Source organism: Scyliorhinus torazame, chromosome 11 (assembly GCF_047496885.1).
Source record: "Scyliorhinus torazame isolate Kashiwa2021f chromosome 11, sScyTor2.1, whole genome shotgun sequence".
In the NCBI taxonomy this organism is placed as follows: Eukaryota; Metazoa; Chordata; class Chondrichthyes; order Carcharhiniformes; family Scyliorhinidae; genus Scyliorhinus; species Scyliorhinus torazame.
The window spans coordinates 112,995,878-113,012,717 of record NC_092717.1 but is presented as its reverse complement, the minus strand read 5'-3'; the positions used below and the strand labels follow the sequence as shown (position 1 = coordinate 113,012,717).

At 52.7% G+C, this 16,840-nt stretch overlaps 1 protein-coding gene and 1 pseudogene across 1 annotated transcript in view; both read left to right on the top strand.

Annotated features, from left to right (window-relative positions):
• Positions 1-16,840, top strand: part of mcmdc2 (minichromosome maintenance domain containing 2) — a 204,277-nt gene that overhangs the window by 145,276 nt on the left and 42,161 nt on the right. The window contains exon 11 of the mRNA XM_072467634.1: positions 15,752-15,931. Coding sequence (XP_072323735.1) covers positions 15,752-15,931 — 180 coding nt within the window. The remainder of the gene's footprint in view (positions 1-15,751; positions 15,932-16,840) is intronic.
• LOC140386070 (nucleosome assembly protein 1-like 1 pseudogene) lies at positions 7,315-8,917 on the top strand (annotated as a pseudogene).

The window sequence follows — 16,840 nt, the reverse complement described above, 5'->3', positions numbered from 1 at the left end:
CCCGCTGGCTGTTGGGAGGCCTGTAGTATACCCCCAACATTGTGACTGCACCCTTCTTATTCCTGATCTCTACCCATATAGCCTCACTGCCCTCTGAGGTGTCCTCTCGCAGTATAGCTGTGATATTCTCCCGAACAAGTAGCGCAACTCCGCCTCCCCTTTTACATCCCCCTCTATCCCGCCTGAAACATCTAAATCCTGGAACGTTTAGCTGCCAATCCTGCCCTTCCCTCAACCAGGTCTCTGTAATGGCAATAACATCATAGTTCCAAGAGTAATAGTAATAATTTTTTTTTTGCAATAATCTTCATTGCCACAAGTAGGCTTACATTAACACTGCAATTAAGTTACTGTGAAAAGCCCCTAGTCGCCACATTCCGGCGCCTGTTCGGTAAACAGACGGAAATTCAGAATGTCCAAATTACCTAACAGCGCGTCTTTCTGAATTTGTGGGAGGAAACCAGAGCACCCGGAAGGAACCCACGCAGACACAGGAAGAACATGCAGACTCCACACAGACAGTAATCCAAGACGGGAATCTCTCCCTCCCCCGGGTTCTTAAAGTGCTACGGGTCCACAATGCCCGTCCTTTCCATGAACCCTTCCAGCTCCTATGCCATCCGTATTCTTCCCAATCATCTGGTGCTCGACCCATCCACCCTCGGCTCTCGAACACAATTAAAGTCTCCTCCCATGATCAACTGGTGAATAGCCAAGCTGGGATCGCTGCCAGCAACTCCTTCATAAAGCCTATATCATCCCAATTCGGTGCATATAGATTCACCAACACCATTGCCGTTCCTTCCAATACCCCGCTCACCATCACCTATCACCCCCACCCCCCCCGGCCCCTCACTTCCTTTGCACTCACAAACCCAATCCATCTTCTTACTCATCAAGGTGACCACCCCGCGACTTCGAATCAAACCCCGAGTGAAATACCTGATCCACCCATCCCTTTCACAATCTAACCTGGTCCTTCACGCAGAGGTGCGTCTCTTGCAGAAAGACCAGCACCATCTTCGAACTCCTGAGGTGCGCGAAGAACCAAGATCTTTTTACCAGTCCATTGAGCCGTCTCATAGTCCACGTTATAAGCCTTACCGGAGGCTTACGTCTTCATTTCTCTCTTCCGTCTGCCATCCTCTCCTTTCAGCTCTGCCCCTTCTAATTTCACCCTATACCGGGCCAATCCAAGATGGCCCCGTTCTGCACCCCTGACCTTGCTTCTTCTCCAACCCTGCCACATCACACCTCGCTCCCTTCTCTCCCCACCCCCTTCACCCCACCCACTCCCTCCTCAGCCATCTCTCGTGCCGTTCTCCCCCACCTGACTTCCTTTCCATGATGTGGAGATGCCGGCGTTGGACTGGGGTGAGCACAGTACGAAGTGTTACAACACCAGGTTAAAGTCCAACAGGTTTGTTTCGATGTCACTAGCTTTCGGAGCGCTGCTCCGTCCTCAAGTGAATGAAGAGGTATGAAGAGGAACATACCTCTTCATTCACCTGAGGAAGGAGCAGCGCTCCGAAAGCTAGTGACATCGAAACAAACCTGTTGGACTTTAACCTGGTGTTGTAACACTTCGTACTGACTTCCTTTCAGCAGCTTTACCTGCTACCGTGGCAACTCCTGCCCAAAGGCTCCTCCAAATAACCCCTGCCCCAACTCTTTGTTCTGTGTAGAAGGCTCCCCGCGGACCTCCTGTTCCTCCACACAAACACATCCCAAACCATAGTGATGCACTATCTCGAGGCTTTATTGCACAGAGATGTGCGGCCTCCTACAGTTGCTGCCGAAATGGCTGCAGTTCAGAGAGCACACACATTTATACTCCTACTGGGCGGAGCCAACAGGCAGGGATCTACCCCCGGACCTGTAGTACAGGGGCCTTACCGTAATACCCTCGTATGCAGTGCAGTATATATAATATAATACAACAGTGATGACTACCACATTCACCTCCAGTTAAAAATGAGTCCAGCGGGGCTGGCGAAAAACTATTTACATACAGGTTGTCATTAAAATTTCAGAGAGGGTTACAAAATTAGACGGTCGGGCGCCTTGATCCATCGTTGAGAGTGCCGCAGTGCTGGTGGCGAGTCAGGCGTCGGCTCGGTCGTCGGTGACTCCGGGAGCATGTCAACATCCTCTTCATCCCCGGGTGGGACCAAGGGGAGGACAGATTGTCCTGGAGCGGGAGCTGTGGTGGGGTGCACTGGGGAAAGGAGGGTGGCGCCGGGGCAGGGGGGGTGTTGCCAGGTCCCTGAGGGAGACTGTCTTGGCGGCTGTCGGGGTACGCTACGTGGGCATACTGCGGTTTTGCGTGGAGTAGCTGTACCCTCTCAACCAACTGGTCCGCCTTGTGGTGCCCCAAGTGCTTGCGGAGGAGAACGGGTCCTGGAGCTGCCAGCCACGTTGGGAGCGAAACTCCGGAGGTGGACTTACTGGGGAAGGCAAAGAGATGTTCATGGGGGGTTTTGTTAGTCACCGTGCACAGGAGCAACTGAATGGAGTGAAGTGCGTCGGGGAGGACCTCCTGCCAGCGGGAGGCCGGGAGATTTCTGGACCGTAGGGCCAGATGGACGGCCTTCCAGACCGTCCCATTCTCCCGCTCCACCTGCCCGTTTCCCCTGGGGTTGTAGCTGGTCGTCCTTATCGAGGCAATGCCCCTGTTGAGCAGGTACTGGCGCAGCTCATCGCTCATAAATGAGGATCCCTAGTTGCTGTGGACGTAGGCGAGGAAACCGAATAGAGCGAAGATGGTGTTGAGGGCTTTGATGACGGTGGCAGATGTCATATCGGGGCATGGGATGGCAAAGCGGAAACTGGAATATTCGTCGACCACATTGAGAAAATACGTGTTGCGGTCGGTGGAGGGGAGGGGCCCTTTGAAGTCCACACTGAGGCATTCAAAGGGGCGGGAGGCCTTCACCAGGCGCGCATGGTCTGGCCAGTAGAAGTGCGGTTTACACTCCGCGCAGACCTGGCAGTCTCTGGTGACAGCCCTGACTTCCTCGATGGAGTCGGGCAGATTGTAGGCCTTAATGAAGTGATAAAAGCGGGTGACCCCTGGGTGATAGAGGTTGTCGTGCAGGGTCCGGAGTCGGTCCGCTTGTGTGCTGGCACATGTACCTCAGGACAGGGCATTGGGGCCTGTTAAGCTTACCGGGGCGATACAAAATCTCGTAGTAAAAGGTGGAGAGCTCGATCCTCCACCGCAAGATATTATCATTTTTGATCTTACCCCGCTGTGTGTTGTTAAACATGAAGGCAACTGACCGTTGCTCTGTGAGGAGAGTGAATCTCCTGCCGGCCAGGCAATGCCTCCAGTGCCGCACAGCTTCAACGATACCTTGGGCCTCCTTTTCAATGGAGGAGTGCCGAATTTCGGAGGCATGTAGGGTGCGGGAACAGAATGCCACGCGCCTGCCTGCCTGGTTGAGGGTGGCGGCCAGAGCGACATCTGATGCATCGCTCTCGACTTGGAAAGGGAGCATCTCGTCGACCGCGTGCATCACGGCCTTGGCGACGTCGGACTTGATACGGTTGAAGGCCTGGTGAGCCTCGGCCGTCAGTTGGAAACCGGTGGAGTGGATGAGTGGGCGGGCCTTGTCCGCATAGTTAGGGACCCACTGGGCATAGTACGAAAAGAACCCCAGGCATCGTTTGAGGGCCTTGGGGCAGTGGGAAAGGGGGAGATCCATGAGGGGGCGCATGCGATTGGGGTCAGGCCCTAGAACTCCGTTCTGAACCACATAGCCGAGGATGGCTAATCGGTTCATGCTGAACACACACTTCTCCTTGTTGTGGGTTAGGTTGAGGAGTTTGGCGTTGTGGAGAAATTTGGAAAGGTTAGCGTCGTGGTCCTGCTGGTCGTGGCCGCAGATGGTGATGTTATCCAGGTACGGGAAAGTGGCCCGCAGTCCGTACCGGTCAACCATTCGGTCCATCTCCCGTTGGAAGACCGAGACCCCGTTAGTGACGCCGAAGGGAACCCTAAGGAAATGGTAAAAGCGGCCGTCCGCTTCAAACACGGTGTACGGGTGGTCCGCCTTGCGAATGGGGAGCTGGTGGTAGCCAGATTTCAGGTCCACTGTCGAGAAGATCCAGTACGGTGCATTCTGATTGACCATATCAGATATGCGTGGGAGGGAGTACGCGTCGAGCTGTATGTACCGATTGATGGTCTGACTGTAGTCAACGATCATCCTATTTTTCTCCCCTGTTTTCACCACTACACTTGGACTGTTGCTGGCCTCGATGATACCTTCCCGCAGCAGCCGCTGGACCTCAGACCTGATGAAGGTCCTGTCCTGGGCGCTGAACCGTCTGCTCCTGGTGGCGACGGGTTTGCAATCCGGGGTGAGGTTTGCAAACAGAGAAGGCAGATCGACCTTAAGGATCGTGAGGCCACATTCAGTAAGGGGTGGTAGGTGCCTGCCAAATTTCAGGGTTAGGCTCTGGAGGTTGCTCTGGAAGTCCAGGCCGAGTAGCAAGGCAGCGCAGATGTTGGGGAGGACGTAGAGCCGGAAGCCGCTGAACTCTACGCCCTGGATGGTGAGGGTGGTGATGCAGTACCCCCAGATCGCCACGGAGTGGGATCCGGAGGCCAGGAAGATTCTTTGGTTAAGGGGGTGTACCGCGAGGGAGCAGTGCCTTACCGTATCCGGGTGGATGAAGCTCTCAGTGCTCCCGGAGTCCAGAAGGCAGGATATCTCATGTCCGTCGACCTTCACCTTTGTCGACGCGGTCGCGAGGTTGTGCGGTCGGGATTGGTCGATCGTAACAGAGGCGAGACGCAGCTGGTCGTCAGCGGTTGCAGGCGATGAGCGGCCCGATGAGGTGCCCGACGATGAGCGGCCCGATGAGGTGCCCGACGATGAGCGGCCCGATGAGGTGCCCGACGGGCAGGGGTCCTGAGGCGGGGAAGACACGTGTGGCGCCCACGGGCCGCACGTGTCCTGAGGCAGGCAAGATGGCGGCGCCCTTGGGCCGCACGTGTCCTGGGGCAAGCAAGATGGCTCCGCCCATTAGTTGTGAGGCAAGCAAGATGGCGGCGCCCACAGGCTGCACATGGTCTGAGGCGAGGAAGATGGCGGCACCCACTTGCTGCACGCGGGGGCTGCAGGGACAATAGCGCCGATTGAGCGGGCCTGGCACACTGCAGCGAAATGTCCTTTCTTGCCGCAGGCCTTGCAGAACTCGCTCCGCGCCGGGCAGTGCTTCCGGGGATGTTTTATCTGTAGTAGTAGCACTTGGGTCCCCCGGGGTTGGTTGGCTGCCGCGCGGTGCAGGCGTGGGGTTGGCTGGGGGCGGTCGCTGATGGGGTCCACAATGGGGTGGCCGCTGGCGGGGTCCACGATGCCCAGGAGGGGTGGGCCATGCAGTCGGGGGCATACGCCTGTACTTCGCGTGAAGCGACTGTGAGCGAGAGTGCTAGTTTCTTGGTCGCCGCGAGGTCAAGCGTAGCCTCTTCTAAGAGGCGCTGGTGGATGTAGGCCAACCCTATGCCCGTAATGAATGCATCTCTCATTAGCAGGTTAGAATGTTCGGCGGCCGGAACGGCCTGGCAATCATAGTCTCTCACCAGGGTGAGCAGGGCACGCCAGAAATCTTCCACAGACTCACCGGGAAGTTGGTGCCGCGTGGACTGGAGGTGCCTGGCGTTAATCTTATTGGTCTGCTGAGCGTAGTTCTCCTTCAGTAGCGCCATGGCCTCTGCATAGATAGGCGCGTCCTAGATGAGGGGAAAGACATTAGAGCTCAGCCGCGTGTACAGAATCTGGAGCTTCTGTTCTTCTGGGATTGGGTCTGTCGCAGATCCGATGTATGCTTCAAAGCAAGCCAGCCAATGTGCGAAGTCCTTTTTGGCGTTGTCTGCTTGAGGATGCAGCTGCAGGCGATCCGGCTTGATGCGGAGATCCATCTTTGTAAAATCTCTGTGCAATAAATTGATACACTATCAATTACGACGAGACGAGAGTAGAGAGTAATCGAGGCTTTATTACACAGAGATGTGTGGCCTCCCACAGCTGCTGCCGAAATGGCTGCAGTTCGGAGAGCACACACATTTATACTCCGCCTAGTGGGCGGAGCCAGCAGGCTGGGATCTACCCCCATACCTGTAGTACAGGGGCCTTACCGTAATACCCTCGTATGCAGTGCAGTATATACAATATAATACAACAGTGGTGACTACCACACACAGGTCGCCTCCTCCGAAGAAAAAAGAAAAAACACCGCGACAGGCAGCAGGAGAGGGGGGACAGCTGTCCCCTTACAAACTTTTCACCCCTGCTACCCATTATCGACAAAACAAGAAAAGAAAAACCCTCCACCTGGGAGGAAAAGAAGAAAAAACACCCTCCAACCCTCACTCTACCCGTTCCTTTGCACTCCAAAGTGCTGGCACCTCCGTCTCCCAATAAAGTTCAGTTCTCCCCCAGTTTGTGCTCTTTAATAAAGTAGCATTCCTAGCCTTCATGGGTCACCCACAGTTTTGCCGGGTGAAGCACCCCAAACTGATCTGCCGTTGATACAGCACTGCCTTGGCCCTGTTAAATCCAGCATGCTGTTGTGCCAGTTCACCTCCAATGTCCTGGTATATTCGGACCTTATTCCCCTCCCATTCACAGTTCCTTTTCTCCCTTGCCTACTGCAGGATCTTCCCTGTTTCCACAAACTTATGGAGTCTTATGATCACCGCCCATGGCGGCTCCCCAGCTCTTGGCTTCCGCTCAAAAACCTGTGGCTCTATCCACCTCTGGACCCTTGTCCAACACCCCCTCCCCCACCAGCCCTGCCAACATCCTTGAGATGTACCTCGTGGAACTCGTGCCTTCCACTCCTACAGGCAGGCCAACGATGCGCAGGTTCTGCCTTCTCGGCCTATTCTCTTGTTCTTCCACCTTTGTTCTCAGCATCTTGCAAAGGTCTCCAAAGAGTCCCATCTCCACCTCCAATGCCACCACTTGATCGCTGTGGTCTGACATCACCCTTTCCATCTCTCGGATCTGCGATCCCTGCGCCTCCAGACACTTTTCGACTCTTTCCATCAAGCCCTTCAGGGGTGCCACAGCCACCTCGATGGCCTTCGATCGGCCCTCCTGCATTTCTTTCCTTTGTTGATGGAACTCTTCCCTGATGAAAGCCATCAACTGTTGCCGCCAATCTGGAAGAAGACACCAGCGCCATAAGCTTTGTGACGCATTCCATCAAGAAACGTGGTCCCAGTGTGGGTGCCCATTTTAACCGGCCGACCGGATCTGCCATTTTGTGCCAGCGATGCAGCAATCAACATGGGCCACGACAATGTCCAGCATTTGGGAAGGTGTGTTCCAAGTGTGGCAGAACAAATCGCTTTGTGAAGCAATGATTTTCACGTCCAACAGTGGACCAAACAGGATCAGACAAGGTGATTGATGAGATGTGCATTGAAGACCTGTTTTTCATTGATCTGATTTTGACTGAGGACACAATGAGTCCGAATATGCAAAGTAAAGAAATCATATTTACCAGTTGCGGCAATAATCATGGTGATGCTTGTAGCGCACAAAGACTCCGTGAGGCGAATAGAGTGAAGTCGATGAGGCTTTATTAAGCGTGTCTGTTCCCCTGCAGCTCGATAGTAAACTGGCCTGCGGGGGAAGACTCCGGCTTCTTATACTCCGCCTTCAGGGCGGAGCTTGAGGTCAACGGCCAACCAGGACCCGGGATCTGTCAGCCAATGACATTAGGGCTTCCAGTCCCACATGACCCCCAATACATACTACCACAATGCTGAAACCATGAAAGACAAATAGACGATTCCATTGCTGATCAATAGTACTTTAATTAAATGCAAGCTTGGCATGGGATGAGGACCAACCCTCTCAATATGTCAGATTTGAACAGGCTGAGAGTCAAATCGACAGTTGTCAATCAAACAAGACTGCTGAGAGACTACAGTGGGAAGGGGATTGCGATGTTAGGCACGTGTGAGCGTGACGCATGGGTACACAACAGAAGTCACACCATAACATTTTCCATTGTGGACACAGAGCGGGAGTCCATCATAGGAACGGGAGCATGTGAAGCACTGAACCTAGTTGAGTGGCTGTACATTTCAGCCAGCGTTGCAACAGAAGATCATTGCAAAAGGCAACGAGATGAAGTGCAGCAGTTATCCGATGAGATAAAAGCAAACGTCAAGGTGGAGGAAGAAGAGTCGGATGAAGAGATGGAGGAGCCAAAAGGAATTCCAGAATTCTGGTTGACAGACAAAAATGTGGACTTGCTCAGTGACATGATACAGGAGTATGATGAGCCTATTTTAAAGCATTTACAAGATTTACAGGTGAAATTTTCAGATCATGGACAGCCAATGAGTTTTACTCTGGAGTTTAGGTTTCAGCCAAATGAGCATTTCACAAATGAAGCAGTGACAAAAACATACCAGATGGAGTCGCAGCCTGATGAGTCAGACATTTTCTCCTTTGATGAACCAGAAATTATAGGATGCACAAGATGCCAGATCGACTGGAACAAAGGAAAAAACATCACAATGAAGAACATTAAAATGAAGCAGACACATAAGGGTCGACGCACTGGTAGAAGAGTTACAAAAACTGTACCAAATGACTCTTTCTTCAATTTTTTTAGTCCTCCTGCCATTCCAGACGATGGGGAACTGGATGAAGGTTCTGCAGCAAGACTCGCTGCTGACTTTCCATCAGCAGTGTTATACTTGAGAGGAGAAGTTATTGATTACAATGATGATGATTACAATGATGATGATGATTACGCCGATGATGACTACGATGATGATGATTACGATGATGATGATTATGATGAGGAAGTGAAGAATCAGATGATGAGCCAAAAGAGGAAGACTATGAAAGTTTATTTCGTTTATTTGGCATTTGTGATGAGGTGATAATAAGTAGCATCCAGAAACCGGTCTTTTGAAAGATGGAACAAGATCATGTATTCGGTCAAAGTTCAGGAGACCAACAAGAAGGTGTCGTTAACCTGAAAGACTGAACGTGCAATGAACTGTGTACAAGGGATATGTTTGAAATTGTTATGCATACAATGTTTTATAAAGCACAGTTATATTTGTTAAACATTCACATTTCCAAAGGAAGGGGGATGTGGTGATATGCGTAGCAATGTATATAGCTTAATGTACAACCTCCTACCAGCAGGTGGGGAATTTATCCACCATGTGACTCCACAGATCGGCAGTTGGTAGTAAGTTGTACTTGAGGACAGTCACATGAGAAGTAGCTCCAGGGGACTTCCGGTAGCGGCCATGACCAGCTAGGTCGCATACCTGGCAGCTCCCGCCGGGATCGGGATTTCGGGACGTTAAACGGGGTGGCGGCGGCACTTGAAGGGCTGGTACCGGTGTGGGAACGGACGTTGAAGAGGTTCCCCCCGGTGCTGTATGGAGGGAACCAGGAGTGGGGCGTCAAACGAGCAATTGCGGGAAGGAAGACAGAACGGATCCGGGAGGACAAAATGACGGTCGAGAAGCGTGGGCCAGAGAGCAGCAGGACTTCTTGAGGAGCTGTTTTGTGGAACTAAAATCGGAGATGCTGGCCCCTATGAAGGCCTCCATGGAAAAGATGGTGGAGGTCCAGAAGACACAGGAGAAGGCGACCAAAGAGGTGGAGAGGAAGGTGAGAACGAGGACGAGATCCTGGGCCGGGCGGTCAGGGTGGAGGCGCACAAGGCCTTACACAAGAGATGGCAGGAGAGGCTGGATAACCTCGAATACAGGTCTCGGAGTCACAATCTGCGGCTCCTGGGCCGCCCTGAAGGTGTGGAGGGGGCGGACGCGAGCACGTATGTGACTGCAATGCTGGGGATGCTGATGGGCGCGGGGGCCTTCCCGCGGCCCTTGGAGCTGGATGGAGCGCATAGGGTCCTCGCCAGGAAGCCGAGGGCGAACGAACCACCGAGGGCGATGGTGATAAGGTTCCAACACTTTACAGGGAGCGTGTCCTGCGGTGGGCAAAGAAGGAGCGGAGCAGCAAGTGGGAGAACGGTGAGATTCGCATTTACCAGGACTTGAGAGCTGAGCTGGCGAGGAGGCGTGTGGGTTTCAACCGGGCCAAGGCGGCCCTCCAAAGCAAAGGGGTGATGTTCGGGCTACTGCATCCGGCGAGAATTTGGGTAACGTACCAGCACAGGCACCATTATTTTGATACGCCGGATGAGGCGTGGACATTCATTAGCCATGAAAAGCTGGACTTGAACTAAGGGGCAGCTGCACGTGGGTGAAACGCGTTGGTGGGAATGTGTAATCCCGGACCTGGAGTCAGGTAACTTGATTATGGGGGGGGACTTTAATACTATCTTTGATCCGGCGTTGGACCGGTGTAAGTCCAGGTCGGGAAAGAGTTGGCCTAGTGTAAGACTATTTCTAGAATTTAAGTTTGTTTGCTTTTCTGTTCTTGTTTTTTGTTTCAGGGGGCGGGGTGACGCCCGGGTTGTGTTGTCCGGTGCTCGGGAAGGATCCGGATGGCACTTGCCCTCTTACCCTGCGGGGGAGGGGGGATTGGGGGGACGAAAGAGGAGACAATAGTAAGTTTGGAGATAGAGGCGGGAGCGGCCGGGGTCAGCATGGGTCAGCTGACTTACGGAAGCGCAATGGGGGGGAAATCAGTGCTGAGCGGGTGCTTGGCGGGGGGGGGCTGTTTTGCTGACTGTAGGGGGGCCAGTTGTTGGGGATGGATGGAGAGTCGGGCTGGGGGGCTTCCGGCGGTAGGGCTGGAGCTAACGGGGGGCGCGGGCACATGGCTGGCCGAAAAAGGGAGATGGCTAGTCGGCAGGGAGGGGAGGGGATCAACCCCCCTGTCCAGGCTGATCACATGGAATGTGAGGGGCTTGAACGGGCCGGTCAAGAGGTCCCGCGTGTTCTCGCATCTAAAGGGGTTGAAGGTGGACGTGGCTATGCTGCAGGAGACGCACTTAAAACTCGCTGACCAGACAAGATTAAGGAGGGGATGAGTGGGCCAGTTGTTCCAATCGGGGCTGGACTCAAAGACAAAAGGGGTGGCAATTTTGGTGAGTAAGCGGGTGGCATTTGAAGCAGGGAGCATCGTGGCGGACAAGGGGGGTAGGTACATAATGGTGAGTGGCAAGTTGCAGGGGGCCCGGGTGGTGTTGGTGAACGTGTATGCCCCGAACTGGGATGATGCGGAGTTCATGAGGCGCATGCTGGGTAAGATCCCGGACCTGGAGTCAGGTAACTTGATTATGGGGGGGGACTTTAATACTGTCTTTGATCCGGCGTTGGACCGGTGTAAGTCCAGGTCGGGAAAGAGGCCGGTGGCAGCTAGGGCCCTGTGGGAGTTCATGGATCAGATGGGGGGAGTGGACCCGTCAAGATTCGGGCGGCCAAGGACGAAGGAGTTCTCCTTTTTCTCCCATGTCCATAAAGTCTACTCGCGGATAGACTTTTTTGTGCTGAGCAGGGCGTTAATCCCGAGGGTGGAGGGGGTTGAATACTCGGCCATTGTGGTCTCGGACCATGCCCCGCATTGGGGCTGGGGGCGGAGCGGGGGCAGCGCCCCCTCTGGAGACTGGATGTGGGGCTGCTGGCGGATGAAGAGGTGTGTGGGCAGATAGGGAGGAGCATTCAGGACTATGTGACAACGAATGACACAGGGGAGGTAACAGCGGCAGCGGTTTGGGAGGCTATGAAGGCGGTCATCAGGGGGGGAGTTAATCTCTATTAGGTCCCACAGAGAGAAGAGGGAGAGGGCGGAGAGGGAGAGGCTGGTGGGAGAGATACTTAGGGTGGACAGGAAGTACGCGGAGGCCCCTGAGGGGGGGCTGCTAAAGGAGCGGCGGAGATTCCAGGCGGAGTTCGATCTGCTGACCACGGGGAAGGCGGAGGCACAGTTGAGGAAAGTGAAAGGGGAAGTCTACGAGTATGGGGAGAAGGCAAGTAGGATGCTGGCGCACCAACTGCGCAGGAGGGAGGCGGCCAGGGAGATCGGGGGAGTGTGGGGATAAGGAAGGTAACCTGGTGTTGATCAAGTAAGTCTTCAGGGAGTTCTATGGGAAGCTATACGAGTCAGAACCCCCGAGGGGAGGGGAAGGGATGAAGCAATTTATGGATCGACTGAGGTTCCCAAGGGTGGGTGAGGAGCGGGTGGAGGGACTGGGGGCCCCGATTGAGCTGGAGGAGGTAGTTAAGGGGCTGGCAGGTATGTAGTAGGGCAAGGCCCCAGGTCTGGACGGCTTCCCTGTAGAATTTTATAAGAGGTTCTCAGAGCTACTGAGCCCACTCCTGCTCAGAACCTTTAACGAGGCAAAGGAGAGAGGAACCCTCCCCCCGACGATGTCGCAGGCACTGATCGCGCTCATTTTGAAGAAAGAGAAGGGTCCTACAGGCCGATATCGCTCCTGAATGTAGATGCCAAATTGCTGGCAAACATTCTGGCCACCAGAATAGAGGAATGTGTCCCGGGAGAGATCGAGGAGGACCAGACGGGTTTCGTTAAGGGCAGGCAACTGAACACGAATGTGAGGAGGCTCCTGAATATTATTATGATGCCCTCGGAGGGGGGGGGGACATAGAAGTAGTGGCTGCAATGGATGCGGAGAAGGCCTTTGACAGGGTGGAGTGGGAGTACCTGTGGGAAGTGTTAGGTAGGTTTGGATTCGGGGAGGGATTCATAGGGTGGGTCAAGTTATTGTATCAGGCCCCCGTAGCGAGTGTGTCCACGAACCGGCTGAGGTCGGAGTATTTCAGGTTGCACCGAGGGACGAGGCGGGTTGCCCCCTGTCCCCGTTGCTATTTGCCCTGGCAATTGAGCCGTTGGCCATAGCTCATCGGACTTCAAGGAACTGGAGGGGGCTGGTCCGGGGTGGGGGGGGGGGGTTGCGGAGGAGTACTGGGTTTCCCTCTACGCGGATGACCTGCTGTTGTATATTGCGGACCCGCTAGAGGGGATGGGGGAGGCCATGCGAATACTGGGGGACTTTGGGAGCTTCTCGGGGTACAAGTAGAAAGTGAGCTGTTTGTAATCCACGCTAGGGGCCAGGAGGACAGACTGGGGAGCTCCCGCTCAAGGTAGTGGAGAGGAGCTTTCGATATTTAGGTATACAGGTGGCTAGGAACTGGGATGCCCTACACAGGCTCAAGTTGTCTCGGCTGGTAGAGCAGATGGAGGGAGACTTTAAAAGGTGGGACATGCTCCCGCTTTCCCTGGCGAGAAGAGTGCAGACTGTGAAGATGACGGTTCTTCCCAGATTCCTGTTCGTCTTTCAGTGCCTCCCCATTTTCATTCCCAAATCCTTTTTCAAGCGGGTGAACAGGATCATCACGGGATTAGTGTGGGCAAATAAGACTCCGCGAGTCCAAAGGTTATTCTTGGAGCGTAGCACAGGTGGGGGGGGGGGTGTTGGCACTGCCAAACTTCTGCAGTCACTATTTGGCGATGAACGTGGCCATGATTAGGAAGTTGGTAAAGGAGGAGGGGTCGGCGTGGGGGCGGCTAGAGGTGGCGTCATGCAAAGGCACCAGCGATGGGGTACTAGTAACGGCACCACTCCCGTTCTCGTCGGCACGATACACCACAAGCCCAGTGGTGACGGCGGCACTGAGGGTCTCGGGTCAGTGGAGGAGGCACAGGAAGGAGGAGACCCCGTTTGGACCCCGATACGGAACAACCATAGATTTGCTCCTGGCAGGAGAGATGGGGGGGTTTCAAGGCTGGTATAGGGCAGACATTAGAAGGATGGGGGACCTGTTTATAGATGGGACTTTCCCCAACGTGCAGGCGCTGGGGGAGAAGTTCGGCCTGCCCCCGGGAAATGCTCTCAGATTCCTCCAGGTTCGAGAATTTGTCAAGAAACAGGTGGGGACATTTCCGCTGTTACCCCCTCGAAGGATACAGGACAGGGTTGTGTCTGGCATCTGGGTAGGAGAGGAGAAGGTGTCGGACATATACCAGGAGCTGCAGGAGGCGGAGGAAGCCTCAGTGGAGAAGCTGAAGGGCAAGTGGGAGGAGGAGCTGTGCGAGGAGCTGGATGAGGGCCTGTGGGCTGATGCCCTGAGCAGGGTGAATTCGTCCGCATCATGCGCCAGGTTCAGTTTGATTCAATTTAAGGAGGTGCACCGGGCTCACATGATGACGGCAAGAATGAGCAGGTTTTTTGGGGTAGAGGACAGGTGCGCGAGATGTGCAGGGAGTCCAACGAACCATGTCCATATGTTCTGGGCATGCCCGGCGCTTAAAGAATTCTGGCAGGGCTTTGCGAGGGCTATGTCCAGGATTTTGGACACGCGGGTGAAGCCGAGTCCAACAATAGCGATATTTGGGGTGTCGGAGGATCCGGGGGTGCAGGAAGCGAAAGAGGCCGAGGTGTTGGCCTTTGCCTCCCTGGTAGCCCGGAGGCGGATCTTGTTAATGTGGAGGGACTCGAAACACCCAAGCGTGGAGACCTGGGTTAGCGATATGGCTGGGTTTCTCAGCCTGGAGCGAATAAAGTTTGCCTTGAGGGGGTCCTTGATGGGGTTCTCCCGACGGTGGCAACCTTTCCTTGACTTTCTAGGGGAGCAGTAAAGTGTCAGCAGCAGCACCAACGGGGGGGAGGGATTGGGGGGGAGGTAGGTGGTGTTGGGTGCTCGGGATCCGTGGAACACATTCAGGCCATCTACACTTAAAACAGTGCAACACTATTTTATTAAGTCAGAAACTGTTGAACATACTTTCACTGTGGGTTAACACAATATTAGATTAAACTAAAGACCTATGCCTGTCCTAACCAGTCTATGCGCTCAGCACATGGTGAGGATCTGTGCTGCAAGCTGTAAGCTCTGTCCTACTAGGAGGCTGCATCTCGAATGAGCGGGAACTCTGATGCCCTCTGTCTATATAGTGAGTGTGCTCTAACTGGTGATTGGCTGCGGTGTTGTGTGTGTTGATTGGTCCCGCTGTGTGTCCATCAGTGTGTGTGTATCTGCACCATGATATACTGGTGTATATTATGACAGGGGGCTCAGGTGGGGGGACTTGTTGATATAACGTGTGTTTTTGTTTTGTATAATGATAGCAGCCACTTTGTTTTGTTAAATATTTTTTGTTTACTGTTTTTCTTTTTGTTATGTAAAAATCCTGGTTGAAAAAAGCTTTAATAAAAATAATTTTTTTAAAAAAGAAGTAGCTCCAGGAGGATTCACGTATTCGTTGCCATTTGTATTATAGTTCGTTAGTTATCTTTCCACGTGTTCATTTTGTGAATAAACTATCTTACTAGTCAAAGAACTAGGTATTCAGTGTGCATCTTTGCCAAGACCACAACACAGAACATAACAAAGCCAACAGATGACTTGTATAGTATAGTATCAATCAGACAACCAGTTTTCTCTACCTCTCTTTCATGAATGGTCAGGATGATTGGATCCTGATATCCACCGCCATGTTTAGTTGGTAGAGTAGGGAATAGTAATCTAGCAAGCAGAGATTAAATTGGTGTTGGGATCATAACTATGGCATCTAATCTCAAATAAAATATATTCATGAGGTTCCCAAATGATGCTTCGACCACTTGGATTGAGGCCTACCCAATAATTGAAATTTACAGGAATAATATGATAAATTGGCATTTCACATAATCTTCTCCGTTTGTTCCTGCTGTATTTGGAAGTGAAAATGGGGTGTTATGGATGCAAAACATGCCCCCTTATATTTCATTCACTTTTCCTTTTTTTTAAATTGTTGATTTTGCCTTGTTTTCTGTAATTTAGGACATCAGTTCAGTTCCAGCTAATCTGGTTGATGCCTTTGGTCTGTTGATTTACTGCAATGAATCATCCAACTACTATTCTCCTGTGCAACTAATACAGCATGTACTGAGTGAAGCTATGAATCCAGGCGAACCCCTTTATCCAGCACGACAGAAATTTACAACAGAAGACTATGAAAAGGTAAAAATAAGAAAGTAGTCTAGTTGCTCACATATAAAATGAAATGAAAGTCGCTTATTGTCACACATAGGCTTCAAATGAAGTTACTGTGAAAAGCCCCTAGTCGCCACATTCCGGCACCTGTTCGGGGAGGCTGGTACGGGAATTGAATCGTGCTGCTGGCCTGCCTTGGTCTGCTTTCAAAGCCAGCGATTTAGCCCTGTGCTAAACCAGCTCCTGAATCAGCAAGAAAGCATTTTATTAAAATAGCATAAATGAAACAAGTATCAGCATTTTCATTCGTCATTTTATATGCTCTACACCAGGCATATTCAAAGTCGGGGTCGTGACCCACCTGCGGGTGGATTGCGGCCGAGTGTCGCGAGTGTCACGGAGACATCCGTCGCGGCGCTCCCGATTGCGCAAATTCCTTTTTTTTAAAAATAATTTTTATTAAAGTTTTCATGAAATATCAATAACAAAATGAAAAAGGAACCCAACAGGGTTAAGTGCAAAACACAGTCTAGAAAAGCAACCCTCCCTACCCCCCTCCCCCTTGTACATAAATAGTAAATTAACATTAACACCCCGACTTAATACAACAGGTGTATACACCCCCTCAGACCCTCCAGTGTAAATAACAAAAACGAAAATAAAGTAACCCCCCCCTCCCCGCCCGCGTTGCTGCTGCAATTGACCAATGTCTACTGTTCTGCCAGGAAGTCTAAGAACGGTTGCCACCGCCTAAAGAACCCTTGTACCGTACCCTCTCAAGCCGAATTTCACCCTCTACAACTTAATAATCCCCGTCATATCGTTGATCCAGGATTCCACGCTTGGGGGCCTCGCATCCTTACACTGAAGGAGAATCCTTTGCGGGCTACCAGGGACGCAAAGGCCAGAGTACCGGCCTCTTTCACCTCCTGCACT